At 44.1% G+C, this 16,909-nt stretch overlaps 1 protein-coding gene across 1 annotated transcript in view; it reads right to left on the bottom strand.

Moving 5' to 3' along the window:
* Positions 1–16,909, bottom strand: part of CACNA2D3 (calcium voltage-gated channel auxiliary subunit alpha2delta 3) — a 798,196-nt gene that overhangs the window by 138,725 nt on the left and 642,562 nt on the right. Inside the window, exons 25-27 of the mRNA XM_084794478.1 lie at positions 14,513–14,608; positions 8,713–8,834; positions 5,700–5,780 (exon numbers count right to left, since the gene is read on the bottom strand). Of these exons, the coding sequence (XP_084650604.1) occupies positions 5,700–5,780; positions 8,713–8,834; positions 14,513–14,608 (299 nt within the window). The remainder of the gene's footprint in view (positions 1–5,699; positions 5,781–8,712; positions 8,835–14,512; positions 14,609–16,909) is intronic.

Genomic DNA, 16,909 nt, shown 5'->3' with positions numbered 1-16,909 from the left:
TGAGATTCCACCAAAAGAATGAGGTCAAGTTGGATGTTTGCTTGCAAGGTTTTGGAAACATTATTCACACAGCTCTAAAGAGGACTCATATTACACACTACACTTAGTTTAAATAGCACTTACCTGACAATAGCTAATGGTTCATGATGCTAATCAATCACTTTCCTAATTAGCTGTTTAAAATGAAATCTTCTCCTTCATTACACTGCCTTGAATTATGCAAATGAAGCCACATAGCCCACATTTTCAAATTTTCCTTGTGAATGGATCTAATGCAACCCATGTCCCTTGCTAAAGAGCAAGCTGCAGGGTCAGGACCTCCTTTAAAATCTCCGAAAATCACTGAACTTTACAGTTTAAAGACACTGAATTTGGGACATGTCATACCTCAACAAAACTATTGTTTTAAAAAGTTGTAATATAATAATTTAATGGTCTAATGTCTAGGTTTTTATGATGACCAGATTAGCTACCAGTCTAATATTCATAATAGAGACTAGAAATGTCAATAAAGAGATAACTTTTTGGTTTGTATATGTCATTAGGATGCGACAGCAAGTAATTTTTCTATCCTTAAAATAGTCACATCATTTGGGATGGTGTTATGGTGTGGACTTGAGTTTTGCCCATGAGGATCTCAAGTTTTAGTTATGTACAGTGGGTCTCTTATCTGGCCAACAGATTCTGTATGGCAAGTGGCAGTGAAGCCCAGATCCCTAGGATAACTTATTCAGACAACATTGAGCACATATGTTCCATGTATCAGCCCTAAAAAAATAACTGGGAGAGTTCTTGCTTAGGGGGAGTTCACAAGTATTTAAGAAGCCCAGTGCAACACAGTTGAGACTGACATTCCATTTTTGCTATGTTAAAAGGTACTGGGGACTGACTTTCACAGGATCTCTGGTGCCCCATATTTGGCCATGTCCCTTTGTTGGGGAGGCCCAATGGCACTCGGAGGAAGGATAGAGGACTACCAAGAAGAGACTTGATACTCTAGCACCATATTCAGGGGGAGGAGGTCCCCCCTCAGTCACAGTCATAGGGAAAGGGGATTGGGGTGAAAGTGGGAGGGAGGGAGGAATGGGAGGATGCATGGGATGGGATAGAAAATGAGATGTAATATGACTTATTTTATTTTTCAATAAAAATGTGTTTAAAAAAGTAGCTAATTAAAAATGGATGGGTCTTTTAAATAAAATTATGTAAATGCCACAAAAATTATCACTTCAACTATGATCATTTTTCAAACAATAAAAGTTCAATTTTTCAGTTAAAAAAAAAGGTACATTTCAGAGCAAATGCTAATAATTCTGAATTAATTTAGTACTATTTTTAAAAAGTCAGAAGTCCAGGCTGAAGAGATAGTTTATCAGGGAAGCTGATGGCCCTGCAAGTGTGAGGGCTTAGGGTTTGATTCTTCAGAATCTCTGTAGGAGTTGTATGGGGATAGCAGATAAAAGGAGTCCCTGGAGAGGGCTGACTAGCTAACCAGCCAAAACAACAAGCCAAGACTCCGCAGAAGAGCCCACCTCTAGACACAGTAGAGAGTGAGCAAAGAAGGCAGATGACACCAACCTCAGGCCTCACACAAGTGCATGCACACATGCATCTGCACACACGCCCCACCCCAGCACATACACATGTAAAACCTCCTTTTCCAGAAATCTGAACAAGAGCTGAGGTTAGATATTTTGCATTTGTCAGAGTCTAGCAGGTGAGTTGAAAGACAGGACAACCCATTCAAGGAGAAGCAGTCCCTTTCACCACCCAGTGCCTCCCTCCCACCCCCCGGCCCTCCTTCTCTCTCTCTCTCTCTCTCTCTCTCTCTCTCTCTCTCTCTCACACACACACACACACATACACACACACACACACACCATGCATGTTTTACCCTCTCCAGGCATTTCCACCCTGTATGGCAGAAACAGTACCTCTGAGAGAGGCTTGCCTTCCCTACTGACAGCCCAGTGGAGAATCACAACCATGGTCTAGGTAACTTATGGCTCCTAAGTTGGCAAATAAGTAAGTTAGGGCGAAGCAGGTTTCGATGAGCTTATTTCAATTTATAATAGTTCATCAAGGTCTCTCCACCATGGTCTAAACACTCATCTGGCTATGGTTTGGGGTGCAGAAAGGAAAAACCACACAACTCGTGACCCCTAGAACCTTCCAGACAATCATTCAACTCTTTAATTCACTAGCCTTATACAGACATGGCTTTTAAATTTTTTATTTGTTATTACTGGGATGTGGGTGTGTCAGGGGGGGTTGATTGAACTTGGGTTGTATAGCTGAATGGGATGTTCTTACAGGCTGTGCCCTCTCCCTCACTCTAGACACAACTTTAAAATTGTTGCTATTGTATGCACCAAGTTAGAAGAAAAGGAAAGTCAATACGGAACCAGTTGTTATTAAGTGATAGGTCAAGTGTCTGACAAAGAAAGAAAGAAAGAAAGAAAGAAAGAAAGAAAGAAAGAAAGAAAATGGGCCACTCCTATACATGCTGGCATTTTTACATTTCTTCATATTGGGTTATTTTCTTCTTTGTCCTTTTATGTTATCCCCAAAATAAAAATAAGGCAAGGAGCTAATAATAATACTCTCGATTCTGTGTTAGAGCCCCCGCTGACCCGTGGCCATGAACCAAGCCAACTACAAGATGAGTGGCAAATTCGAGCTGACCTTATATTCCAAGGTTTGTAGTTCCAATCACAAGAGAAAAATGGATTAGTGACTTGACACACACAGGAGTTTCAGAGGTTCTAGAATCTAGAGAGACTGGGAAGGCCCTGCCATGTCTTCCATTGCCCTGGGAAAGCAATTAAGTAAAAGAGGCACAATGCTGGCAGCTGTAGAGTTGGCAGAGTCCTCAAGGGGAGGCTGGGAAGCACTGTCAGAGGGCCAGAAGATGGATGGACCCTGCTTATACACTGACGCTGATGCACAAATGGAATCTGGCCCACTCTGACTGGCCTTTCTTCAAAGGTGTCATTGACAGATTACTATCTAAATGTTTTTGTTTTAAAAACAAAACAAGAAAGAAGAAAGAAGAAAACCTCTTCCTGCCCTCCAAACTAGCACACAGAGCTAATGAACATGAACGTATCAGGTCAGGCTCTGCACAAGACAGCCTTTCAAGGGCATCTTTGGGCACTCTCTGCAAAGTTACACACCTTTTCTTTCAGATAAATTTCAAATGCACACAAGGATTTCATTGAGGCCTCAGATTCCTGCCAGTCGGCTGTGTCCCATCTGCTGTCGGAGGCCTGCCTATGGGAAATAAGCCTGCTCACAAGTTCATCTTCATCTGCCAAAGCAAGACTGCCTCTCCAACTAAACAGGCCCCTTTAAATAGTGCTAAACAGTATCTGACTAATTTGAGGCAAAAACAGAGTAGAATGCTATAGAGGTTCATTGCCTGTGCCTGACATGAGAGTTGAGACAGAGTCCATGGAAGCCGGAGCATGCTGAAAGCGGCTGTCCTGCTTTGGGAGACAAGAAAGGTCCCCCTAAGGTCAATGCCATCATGGGGCTGTATCCCCAGCAGTATTTAAGATGAAACACAAGGGAGGCTGTTTTATTTCATGTCTCCCAGACAGATGGGGAAAGAAAGTAAGTAGGCACCAACTTTAAGAGGTCCAAACTAAGTACAGCTCCTGGGATGACCTTGTTTCTTGGCTTTGTTCTGAAATTATCTGCTGAGCATGAAGACCAGTTGATACACATTTAGCAGTGACAAGTAGGAGATGCCTTTCCTATGCCCCCAAGGTGAGCTAACCAGTGACCTACCTATGGTCAATAATAGACCAGCAAACCATTTCCAAAAGATATGCTCGCTGTTAACTTAGATACACAACTTCTAAACAAGGCCATACTCACTTACAAAACAGCAGGCAGAAGTTGCTGGGATAGGTGACTTCAGAAAAGGCTTGCCCTTTATGATCACTGAATAAGAGACCCACTAAAAGGGTTTTAAAGAGAAATTTTGAGCCAGAGAGACTCCTTTGGCCTGACCATGCCTTTGACAGTTGTTGTCTCTGACCCCAACCCCCCACCCCCAAGGAGATAAGGTGCTTCCAGAATTAGCTGACTGGAACAGCCCAGAGGTAAGCAAGTCTGACCTTCTTTAGGCAAAAATAAATCTTGCTGAGTTAAATGATCCTGTCTCCTACTTTCCTCAAGGAACATGAGACATTAAGTGACAGTACTGAAGACAGCAGCCATGAATCCTCAGAGCCCATATCTGCTGGTTGATTAATTATAGGTCTACCTAGTTCAAGATAAGCTGCAGGTCAAATACATAAGACTGTCTTTCTTGTCATATCCAATAACCCAAGGATAACCAGAGTGGCTATCCCCAGATCATTCAGCCCCTGCTAATATAATTATGATGCACAGGCCCTGTCAGAAATAAAGTAGAGGGAAAAGCAGGGGTTCCCAGCCAAAGAGCTAGCACTTAAGTCAGCTCTGCTCCTCTGCTCCACTCAGCCCCCTTTCCACAAATTATCACGGCAAGCAGAGACACAGGCACGGATGTGCAAGGCCACTCTAAGTACAACTTCACGAAGGAGGCCGCCTCCAAACAAATGACTCTCTTTAGTAAACACAGCACAGATCAGGAGAGGGCTTGGCACATATCACCCATCCATCAACCGGTGGATCCAGAAATAACGTATTAGGAACAGACCACGCACCAGGCATGCTCTTAAGCCTTTACAGGAGAGCTATGGCAGATTCCAGCCCTTCAGTACAAATGGCACTAACAAAAACTTCCAGCTAGGCATAGGTGATTACTGAGACTTGCATGAGATGAGAACAGAAGAAAGGCCAGAGAAAACACTTCCATGACAGCCCAGGAGTTTTATTTTTAGCTTTTCCCTGCTCCCAAACACGTCATTTGCACATGTGTCTTGGTCTCTGAGGAGAAGGCCATATTTCAGCTTGTGTGTGCTAATATATATTAAAAAAACTATAATTTCCTTGTATGCCCGTCAACATCCTAATTGTATAAAAATGGGCAACCTGGAACCTCCTGTAACCAAGCATTCATCTGCTGTCAGGAAATTCTCACTACATTTTCCAACTATTTCCCCTAGGCTCAGAGTCTGGGAAGGATTTCTGCTTTTGCACGAAACCCTATAAGCCTCTAGAGCAATGGTTCTCAGCCTTCCTAACACATTCCTCACGCTGTAGTGACTCCCAACCATAAGATTATTCCATTGCTACCTGACGTGGTGGTACATGCCTTTAATCCCAGCACTTGGGAGGCAGAGGCAGGCAGACTGCTGTGAGTTTGAAGCCAGCCTGGTCTATAAATTGAGTCTAGGACAGCCAAGGCTACACAAAGAAACCCTGTCTCAAAAACAAACAAGCAAACAAACAAACAAAACAAAATATTTTTCCATTGCTACTTCATAACTATTATGATGCTACCGCTATGAATAGTAATGCAAATATATGAGACGCAGGATGGTCTTAGGCCACCCCTGTGAAGGGTCATTTCACCAAAAGGAGTCTCAAGTCCACAGATTGGGAACCGCTGCTCCTAGAACCTTAGTCTGAAGGAAATGACATAGAGCCAAAGAAGAAACAGTTCATCTCCTTTCCTTTTGATACCTACCTTTTGGAGAGTTATTGTGCTAGCCGAAACAGAAGCCCTGCCTGTATCATGCTCTTCAACCAAAATCATTGTTTACCTGCCACCACAGGAGATTTCCGCTCATCCAGGAGCTGGATGGAGGTACTTGCTGTCACCACATTGCTTTTGTTGACTGCTCCTATAGAAAGAAAACTCACCATAATAAACAAAACAAAACAAAACAAAAAAAAACTGAAGAGTTCTGCAGAACACAGCTATAGAACAATCATACCCGACTGTGGCCATCCACCTGTAAAATGTGCTGGGACTCTGTTCTGAGTCCAGAATGCTCTAGAATGTGGACACTGCCATCGATTCTGGAAGCAACATGATAACTTGCTGCCACCTGCTTGCTCTGGGAGTGTCCAGTTCTTCGTATCAACACCTTCGGCTACCATGAAGGCCACAGACTTTGTAACGCACGATTATGCACAAAGCATGTCTGTCGTCTGATTTATGCTACCTCTGTAAATAAGGCTGCCTGGAATCTAATTTTGAAATTATAGTAAGTTGGCTGCTAAAACTCAGATTTGTTATATAAAAGTTAGTGTATAAACTTTAGATTTTAAGGACAGTTTTCTTAGCAAAAACACTGAATAGAGAGATAACTGGAATGGCCCCTTCATCCAAACTCTATCAATGTGATGACAAAATAATGCAAGTGTTGGCTTTCTATTAGTAAAAACAGTCCCAGTTCCTATTAACTACAAATTATGAGCACAAATTCTGAATGCCCAGTTCATCTGGTGCCAGCCGTAGAGAAAGGGACTCAATAGGTGTGAGGTGAATTAAATCCATTGCACCGAAAGCCAGGCAAAGCAAACCAAACTGGAAAAAAAAAAACTCACGACCAAAGCAATTAAAGACTTTTCTCTTAGACCAAATACAAATAACAGGGTTGTGTCTGAGTAGCCAACGCAAGGAGCTTCACCAAAGTGAATGGTTTCTGGTGGTTTTATAGGTTTTTCTTGAATCTAACAGAAATCTAAGTGAAAAGTAGCCAGGAAATCTTTGAAGATTGTACATTACCCATAATTTTACCACAAACAAAGTTAATTTCTTTCGTTATACAAACAGATTAAATGTTCAGTAAGAACCTATTACCAAAACCAATACAAAGACAGTTTTAATTAATCAGAATTATTTTTCCCCAAGCATAATTAATCTAGAAAAACACAGAGAATGACAACGTAACTTGGCAAAAGGGGCTGCCATACCCATGAGAGCATTCCTGTAAAGCAGTTTAGGGACACTACAGTCTGTCACAGTGCCAGTCCCGGTATAGTGGACTTAATGACTCTTAGCCGACTCAGAAGGACAGCAAGCTGAGTATTGTTTCCTGCTCTATAGGACCAAGTTAAAGGAAGGTAAAATGAGATTAAAATGGTATTGCTCATAGGTTTTGGGTAGAACTAAAGAGTTCACTGTGTCCTGGTTGGCAAGCCAAGCAAGAAAACCCTGTGCAAAGAATCTTGAATGAAGAACTTTAGAACCTGGAAAGCGTATATGAGAAACTGTATAGGGATTTGTATAGGCATATAAGCATCAGAACATGTCCAAAAGCCTCGCACTAGGAAGGTGCCTACAAGCTGCGCTACTGCAAATCCTACCCCATGACTGACATCCCACTTCTCTCCATTAATGAAGAACTCTTGTATGTGATATGCTTCTCCATAAAGCTCATGGGGTTGAATGCTAGGCCCCTGTGTGAGGGTGTTGTTTGAAAAGTCTGTGGAACCTTGGAGGGTATATCTCTGCTGGAGGAAGTGGGTTGTTTTTGCCAGGGTTGAGCCAGGAACATTTTTAAAAGGTTGACATAACATAGGCCGTAAGTGGAGCTAGAGATATGTCTTAGTAGCTAAGAGCACTGGGTGCTCTTCCAGAGGACCTGGGTTCAATCCCAGCACCCACACGATAGATCACAGCTGTCTGTAACTTCAGATCAAGGGGATCTGACATCCTCATATAGACAAATGGGCAAAACACCAATTAACGTGAAATAAAATAAATTTAAAAACAGGTCCTAAAATAAAATAAAACAATGGAGCAAAGTTTCCAGAGCAGATCAAGTTTATAGAACTGGGTCTCATTCTTCTAGAATACTCCATGTAGAACCTGCTACCCACAGAGTACTAAAAGTTCTGTAGCCCAAGACAAAAACAATCCAGGGGCAACAGAAGTGCCCAGTGTGTCTTCCATCTAACGCTTGTTAAAATCAGCCAACACTTGGATTTCAGTGTATGTAGGAAGCAAGTAACTTTAAGTTTTTTCACAATTTAAAGCTATAACAATCTTAGTTCTAAGGATCTTATTGGTCACCACAGTCTTCAGTAAGCGAGTGAAGTGAATACAAGTTTATAAAGCCTTGGTCAAGCTGAGTGTGTTGACAGTACCTATAATTCTAGAACTTGGGAGGCTAAGGCAGGATAATTGATTGCCTTTAAGATCAAAGCTATCCTGGGCTACATTGTGAGTACCAAGTCAGGCCAGGAAAGCAAGATCTCATCAGAGAGAGGGGAGAAGAGGGAGAGAGAGGAGAGGGAAAGAGAGGGAGGGAAGAGAGGAGGGAGAGGGAGAGAGAGAGAGAGAGAGAGAGAGAGAGAGAGAGAGAGAGAGAGAGAGAGAGAGAGGGAGGAACGGAGGGAGGGAGGGTGGGAAGGAGGGAGGGAAGAGGGGGGTGCTAGGTCTTCCTCTCACCTATATGTTTAGATCTAATCATTTTAAATAGGAATTGTGGATGCTGGAAGGGGGTGCAAAGCACAGAATTTTCCAACAAAGGCTGCCTGAACTTTCTTTTACCTGGGGATTAGAAACAAACTGTCTGAGAGGTTTCTGCTTAAATTCCATAGGATGCAAAATACCAAGCCTGCTTCATAAAATGCCCTCTGTACCATTTGGCTGAGGCGACCCTCCACTGTATTGGGGGCTGTCACTTGAGTAGAACAAGGCACTGGCTCAGACATGGCCTAATATTCTGCACCGGCTCTGAAGGCTGAACTTGGCTCCCTTCAGGAGTCATGTAAATTCCCACCCCAGGCCAGCAGAGTGAAAGAGGAAGAGCCCTGACCCACCTGTGCTGAAGGGGATGGAGTAGACGAAGCTCCCCGGAATCTGCTCGGCTGCTCTTCTATACCAGAGTGGGAAATGATCCGCGTTAAAAATGTTCTCTTTGTCTCCGGCCTTCAGAAAGTCCCTGAAAATGAATGAGAAGAACGCCGTACCACTCACCAGCCTTTGTCGGGAAAGAACAGGGCTGGGTTTTAGAAGTCCAACTTGCCCTCTTTAGCCCAGTGGAGACCCAAGTCAATGTTATACACTCTACTTTACTCAAAAAGTATCTCGTAGAGTCTAGCAGTCAGTTTCTGAGAGTGTAAAATGAATCCACGCAATACTACTGTGACAGGTGTAAGAAAGGTAAACGTGGCCCACTATTAGGATCTTTGGGTTCTTCTTTGCCTATGTTTCTTCTCTCTGAGCACAGAGGATGTCTCCTAGGCCTCTGTTGGAAGAGGACCCTCCCCTCTTCCTTCCTGATCTCCTTGCCCCTTGGTATTTCTTTGTAAGAAGACCATCTATATATATTCTCTTCCCCATAGCATCCTCTCAAAGTCAAAATCATTCTTTTTATTAAGGACTTATTTTTAAGAGATAACTAATGTGTTGAACTTATGGAGTACAATGTAATGTCTTTTTATCTTTGTATCTATTATAGGAAGAGTCAATTTGTAATTGCCACATCTGTCACATACCTACACACACACACACACACACACACACACACACATACCCACACATATTAAAAATTTGTTGTTTAGGAAAGTATGCTTCAGAAACCATCTCCCTCATGAAGCTCGACACACGATACACATTATAAGCGCTTGTCCTGAAAAAGTCTCTGAGCCACTTGGTCACATAGCCTTCTTTTTCTCTGGGACTAATTTACACATTGTCACATCTCTTTCCCTAAACCTCTGTGGACAGCATTTTGCTCAGCTTTATGCATCCCTCCAAAGAGCCTGAAATATACAGTCATCATGATGGCTAGTGATCAACTCAGTACCTAGGAGTTAAGTAAGCTCCAGGCACAACCGTGAAGAGAGAGTCTAGATCAAAGGTTCTCAACCTGTGCGTCATGACCCACTTGAGGGCTGAATGAATCTTTCCCAGGGGACATCAGAGACCACTGGAAAGCAGATACATTATGATTCATGGCAGTAGAAAAATACAGTTATGAAGAGGCAACAAAAATAATTTTATGGTTGGGGGGGCCTCATTACAACCTGAGTAACCATATTAAAGGGTTATAGCATTAGTAAGGATTAGAACCACTGCTCTAGATTAAGGTTACCTTCTGAGAATGGCCGTGACCCATTTTAATTGCAGGCAGAAGCACTCACTGCCTGGGCGAACCCGAGACTCTATAAAAGGAGGAAGGCCAGCTTAGTGCATGTGTGCAATCATCCTTTGCTCTCTGCTCTTGTCTGCGAAGGTAATGTGCTCATTCTCCCAAACTCTTACCACCAGGGTGACTCCCCTGCCACGGTGAGCTGCAACTAGGGCCTGGGAGCCAAGTGAACCCCTTCCCGGCTTTAGCTGCTTTCCTCACAGCAGCTGGAAAAGAAGCCAACAGATTTTTCTGAATCTACAGCTTTGCTTTCTGTGCTTTCAGAAAAGCATGGTACTCAACCATGGTTGAAAAATAGTACCTGGAGGGCTGGGGAGATGGCTCAGCCATTAAAGGCTAGGCTCACAAGCAAAACTCCAAGGGAAATAGTATCTGGAAACTTGCAGAAAATGACTCGTGGGTTCAAAACTGTGTGCCACTTTGATGAAAATTCTCGCAGTGTCCTCCCACTCCACCAAGGATATGAGCACCTTTGCTAGACAAAAGGGTGTTCATGGCCACTTGATATTTATCTCTGACTTGACTGTAATGGCAGTGCTTGTGTTCAAGAGACCTTTACCTAGTGTCCCCAGACTATGTTATAAGGTCTATACATTCATCTGGTTCTAAGAGCATCATGTATCATGTTTCACAGATACTGACACCTTTGGACATGATTTATATACCTGGTTTGTGCAGGGGTGTTGGGTACCTCTGTTCCCTAGCTCTTAGTGGGGAGAGCAGATATTGTCTACCCTAGGCCACTGGGCCATTCATGGGTACAGTCAGTATGAAATGAGCATTTTCACACATACCAGGTCTATTTGGCAGTGAGATACACAGAGACGGGTAAGAGGCGCTTGAAATATATGGTCCTTCATGTTACTCAGGGGCCTTTGTACAGAGCCTTGGTATTTAAGGCACTAGTGTCTTTAGAAGGTTTGAAGTGGTCCTCGTTTCCCAGGCTTTGGGGGTAACAGGCAATAGACCTGGAATCCCTCAACCAGGAGTTGGTAGAACTATCTCTCCATCAACTCTGATATTTGAGGAAGGGTTAAGCTGCTGGGTATCTGGGAAAGCATCTGCCAGCGACCAAGCAGTGATTCAGGAGGAAGCAGACAGGAGAGTTTCTGTACAGAAGCCCAAAAGCAAATGTCTGCTCCTCCATCTCCATCCATGTCTGCTTTGGTGCTGGACAGGGCACTTCTAGGTTCTGTACAGACCGCATGGCCTTGAGTCAGTAATTGACTCTTTCTGCCCTCATTTACTCCTCTGATAAGAAGGGATGACAGTAAAGGCCTTATGAGGACACAGTGCCAAAGATGACTGGGCATTAAAGGGCTCTGTCATTTGAGAGGAGCACAAGCCAAAGTGAAGGTTCAGGTTTTGCTTCACTGTGGCCCCAGGGCAAAGGGCAAAGGACTGATGATGGGACTTGGACTGCACTGTGAAGACTAATGTCATCTGTGCTGCAGTATGTCCCATGGCAGATCACCAGGAACACACAAGAAGCCTGAGACAATGACTAAGTGGCAGGGGCCATGAACATAACTGATTTATTTCCAATTCAAGTTGTAGGCAGAGGGGACAGAACCCCACTCTATGAGACTCATTATGGTACACGTTAATTCTGGCCAAAGAATTTCAAAGTATCTAGATCTTTGAGCTCTTCCTTTCATGGCACAATAAAAAACAAAGATCAGAAATTCTAAAACTTTCTAGGGCTGGAGAGATGGCTCACGGGTTACGAGAACTTGCTGTGTACTAATGAGGACCAGAGTTCAGATCCCACTATTCACAGAACGAGTCAGGCATTCTGCGAGCACCTGTAGTTACAGCTCTGAAGGGTCCAACTCCTTCTGCGTTCATGAGTATGTGTGCTTGTGTGTGTGTGTGCGTGTGTGTGTGTGTGTGTGTGTGTGTGTGTGAATTTATTCACACAGAAAGAAAAAGCTACCATTCTAGTCCTGCCTTCAAGAATTTAAAGCTGTTGGATCTCAGTGAAAACCATCGAGGGACAGGAAGGACAATGATCTTAAGACTGAAAGTGTCAAGTGGCCTGCACGTGAAATAACACTATGAGCTTATTGAAGATGGAAGAATTCCACCCACGCAGTCAATGAGCATCCGTTGACGGTCTCAGCACTGCCATGCCTTGTGCACTCATAAAGGCAGGTATGACTATGTAAATCACACAGATTTGATCCTCACAAGAACCCCCACTTTTCAGATGATCAGGCAGTCTGGCATTCTCAAGTACGGGTCTGTTGTTTTTCAAACCCACCCTAACAATAAGAATTCAGATTAGCAAGGTTGCTATTTTCTTGATTGCTTATTTGGTTTTGTTGTTGTTGTTTTGGTTTGGTTTGATGCTTCTTGCTGATTATTCTTTGATGATTTCATACAGCATATTTTTGTCATGTCTTTTCTTGTCTCACAATTTCTTCCAGGTCCTACCCCCCTCCTTACCCACACAACTTCCTGGTATTTCTCTGTCTTAAGAAGAAAAGAAAACATGACGTTAAAACCCATGAGGTCTGATTTATATTGTCCAGCTACTCCTGAGCATGCAGCATCCTCTGTAGTGTGATTGGAATACGTGGTGTCACTCCACTAAAAAGAATTGATTTTCGTTCCTCAGCAGCTCTCATTTATGAATCGTTTTGTGGGCTAGGGATGGGACTTGGTGCCCACTTCCACTTTAGTTATTTTTGAGTCATTGGTCAAAGAGATGCCGTAGACTTCACTAAACATGACAAAATATTGCCAAAGCTATTGGTTGCTCCCCACAACATGATGATAAGACCCTATTGCTAAGACACCATATACTTGTTATGGCATAGAAAATAAATCTAGCTGGTACTCAACTGAAAGCTTTACTCCTACTGGCTGGCATTCACAGGGCTAGAAGTTGCTACCCATGCTACCAAAAGGAAATAGTGATCATTAATCTCACCCAGGTATGAACCCTGAACTCTATAATAGTGACCTGCCTATAAGATATGCCTACTGATACAATAACAGCACAAATGTTAGAGGAGTGAGCAACCACTTTGTTTATTGGATTTAAGGCCCACTCAATGGGATGAAACCCATACCCCAACACTGTTAATGAGGCCAAGAACCTAGAAAAGGTAGGGGCCCAGGAGAAACATATTACTGTTATTGTTTGATTATTTTATTATCAGTAAGAGCAACAGTACTGCCTGCAACTCTAAGAAATAGAAAATCTTATTCAGCCTTTGCTCACTCTGTGGATGCTCCCTGGAGAAGGTGATGTGCAGCTCAACACCCTCATCCTTCCTGGTAATCTGCTTTCTAGAAAAAAGCCTTGTATGACAGTAAAGGGCTAGGGAGGGCTTTAAAAATCAAGCTGTGATGAAAGCTAGCATCCAATATGAAGCTCACGAGCTCTCTTTCTGGAAGAGAGAAAGCAAAAGTCCTTGAAAGGGAATACAGAGCCAATCTCACCAAATATCTACAATGGGACCCATGTGCCATTTGCCAGATGTGGCCGATGCCAGGATCCCATGTAGCAAGAAGGAATAGTGCTGCACTGGACCTTGAGGGAAGGGAGCATCTCTCCCCACCCCCCACCACCCCGGGAGACTCCAAGGGTCAGCCCCTCTCAAACTCATGGCCACAGTGTGGATTGACCACTGCCCGTGAATGTCCAGTGTGCAATGTTTGCTGCAAAAACCTCTGAACTCAGTCAGTTATTAAACACATCTGACTTTGCTGAATCTCAGGCCCCCACTTCTCCCTGACCTAACAATGTCCCTGTGTCAGAGAAAAGAGATTGAAAAAGATGTTATTAATAAACTTAGGAAAGACTCAGACTGTTGGCCCATGCTGGTGAAGCACCCGTCTGATGACAAGGACTTGAAGCCCTTCAAGTAATGGGACTCATCATGCCTGGATACGCAGCTGGCTGCTCCATCCAGTTAACCATTGGTTCCTGTTCCCTGAGGTATCTTGGGAACTATGTGGAGACAGTGCTCTGGTACTATCCATCCTGGTACCTTCAGAGAGCCCACCTCTGGGTCAGAGGCTCTGTGTCCTCTCAAGCTGTCCATGGAGGTGCATGGGCTTATTGTAACATAAACAAATGACCGGAGGCCCTGGCAGTAATTCCTGGGGAGAGTTTCTGGATATCTGAGTGCCCTGTTCAGCAGTCAGGAGCCCAGCCCATCCTTTCCTCCAGCTGTTCTCCAGCAGCTGTATCGTGTCCCAAGTTAAGTCCTAAATGACTCGCCAAGCAGGAGAGGACTCCCGGACAGTGGACAGAAGCCAGTGAGTTTGAGGAACAAAGGGCTGTGGGAAGGCCAACTGACAGGTGAACACGTGCACTGGGGCCCCCATAGTAGAAGAGAGAAGACTCCCAGCAGGCTTTAGGTGGCCCGAACCTTAAGAAATGAAACATGCCCCTTTGGAATCTCTGCTTTGAGGAGTTCACCAGGGCCCTGCAGAGGGGCCCTCCGACTTACTGATTGGTGAGCTGTTCGGCCCCCACGAACAGGTTGATTCTTGAGAGGCCTGTGCGAGTGCCGAGGAAGGCGACTTCTACACCCTTGTCAGAATTCCTGAAACAGAACAGCAGATGTCAGGGGGTGCTTCTAGACAGTAAGCAGATAACGCCTTTTACATCTCAAGACTCACAGGAAGCTTGACACAATGGCAGCTTTGAAACCTGAACTTTAAAAGTCGCCAGGGAAACTCACACAGGCAAACATGTACACATTCACGCATGCGCCGAGGCCAGATGACTAACTCTTATTCCTGACGCTGCTTGCATGAAAAGACAAATACAGCACAAGCAAGAAAAAACGCATTTCCGACCATAAGCATCTCTCGTCTCAGGATTCTTGGTACAAGCCTAGAGACAGCAGCCTGAGGCTTAGAGGAGAGATGGGATGATATCCACAGGGTGTGGCTTTACTGTCATGCTACTAAGTGTGTTTCTGGTCTTGAGGCTGTCACTTGGGTCTTCCCTGTGGAAGGAAATAAGAAGTGGGAACCATAGAACCAACTTTGTAGTACCCTACAGCTTGGGAGTCTATACAGCTGGGAAAGAATTTATAGCTTTGACTAGAGCACAGAGCTTATTCTCAAAACCATTTCCAAAGAGATGAGTAAATGTTTACAAACTATTCCCCAAAAACCTCATGTGCTGGGGACATGGTGGTCCCCAGGTGGTGGTGCTATTTTGGGAAGTTCTAGATACTTCAGGAGGATGGACCCTAGGTGGTGGAAAGAAATCACTGGCGGAACAGCTGTAGGAGAATCTTGTCCCTGGCCCCTCCTTTCCTCTCCCTTCCCCTCCCCCTCCCTTCTCTTCTATTTCCCATGAAGTGACGAGCTGTCCCCTGCCACTTGCTCTTGCCACTATCATGCTCTGCACAAACACATGGGGCCAAGTGACTATGAACTGAACTCTCTGAAACTGTGAGCCAAGGTAAACCCTTTATCACTTTGCTTGCTTCTGCCCAGTGTTCACATAAAGCAATGAGAGCTGAAAAAAAAAAAAACAAGACAAAACAAAACAAAAAACAAGTGGCTTCTTCCCATGTCCCCTCTAAAGAGTGTCGTGCATGGCAACTCCAGCAATTGTCTCTGTAAAGGACACTTATTACAACAGTGTTTCATCTTCCAGAGCACGTTGAGCATCTGCGCGTGTTCTTTAGGAGACTTCAACATATGATTCTTCTTCGTGAAAAGGAAAAGTCGTTTCTCACAAACACACTTTCTCCAACATGCAAATTATGAACCTGATGGCAATTCTGGTACTGTTTCTCTATCTTAGATGCTAATTGCAGTCTGTGTCAAAGCACTGCCTGTGTCATTCTTCAATACAGAGCTGTTGATGTCCTAGACTTTGACAGTAGACAAGGTGGCCAGTGCCACCTGTAAGTACATGAGGAGTGAATAAAAACTAACATGATGCATTTGGCTCTGTTTGTAGCCTACACCAATTCGGAAGGTTATTCAGTCAGTTACAGATGTGGACAATAGGACAATCTACCATTTGTGAAATCTGTAGCACGTGTGTGAAACGAGTCAGCAATCTTTGCTCCACATTCAGAGTTTCATAAGACCCTAAAAGAAGCATTTACCTATTTGTGAGAGAAAGAAACCCTAGGCTAGGCTTTGATTCTTTCCTAACCTTGTACGGAATATGATCTATGCAGGTAAGGGGACAGTCCAAAGAATATGGGCATGTCGCCTCTCCTTGGAGCCCTCCAGGAAGGCTATACTGACCACATGAAGTTTTCCCTGGCGAGGCTACACCTCCATGGCTGCAAAGGCTCTGGCCATGTCTGCCCTGAGTCTGCTTCTCCCTCCTTATCTTCTATGTTGTAAATAATTAATAATAATATAATAAATTTAAAAATAAAACCTCTACTCTGACCCTCAAGCCCCAGCACCACCCAGCTCACGACAGCATCCTGTCACCATCCGACACCACTCCCTGCCCCTGAGCCTCACATTTCTCAGCAATCTCAAATTCTTCAAATGTGTGGAGTATTTTCTCATCTCATGGCTCTGGGTCCTGCCAGTTCCTCTTCTTGAAGTTCCAGTCGCCCCTTGACCTGCGCTGACTCCCCATCTACTCTTTGCCTTGCTGTCGTCTCCCTGTCTTTGCTTCATCCTTCACTGTGGTTATTACAAGTGTAAGTGGCTTCACATGCCACAGAAGCTACGAGGGCGATCACTGTCTGTCTTCGGTCTGGGTGACTTCTGCCTCCCTATTGCCTGGCTGGTACACACAGCACGCACACACTCGATGCATGAATGAACGAACGAATGGCAAGGAAAGCAGAATGAACGATAGACATAATAGAGAGGACGGTCAAAACAAAGGAAGAAACCAGCAAATAGGAACC

Source organism: Acomys minous (assembly GCF_964271855.1).
Source record: "Acomys minous genome assembly, chromosome: 9".
NCBI lineage: Eukaryota > Metazoa > Chordata > Mammalia > Rodentia > Muridae > Acomys > Acomys minous.
This window is presented reverse-complemented; position numbering and strand designations above follow the sequence as displayed.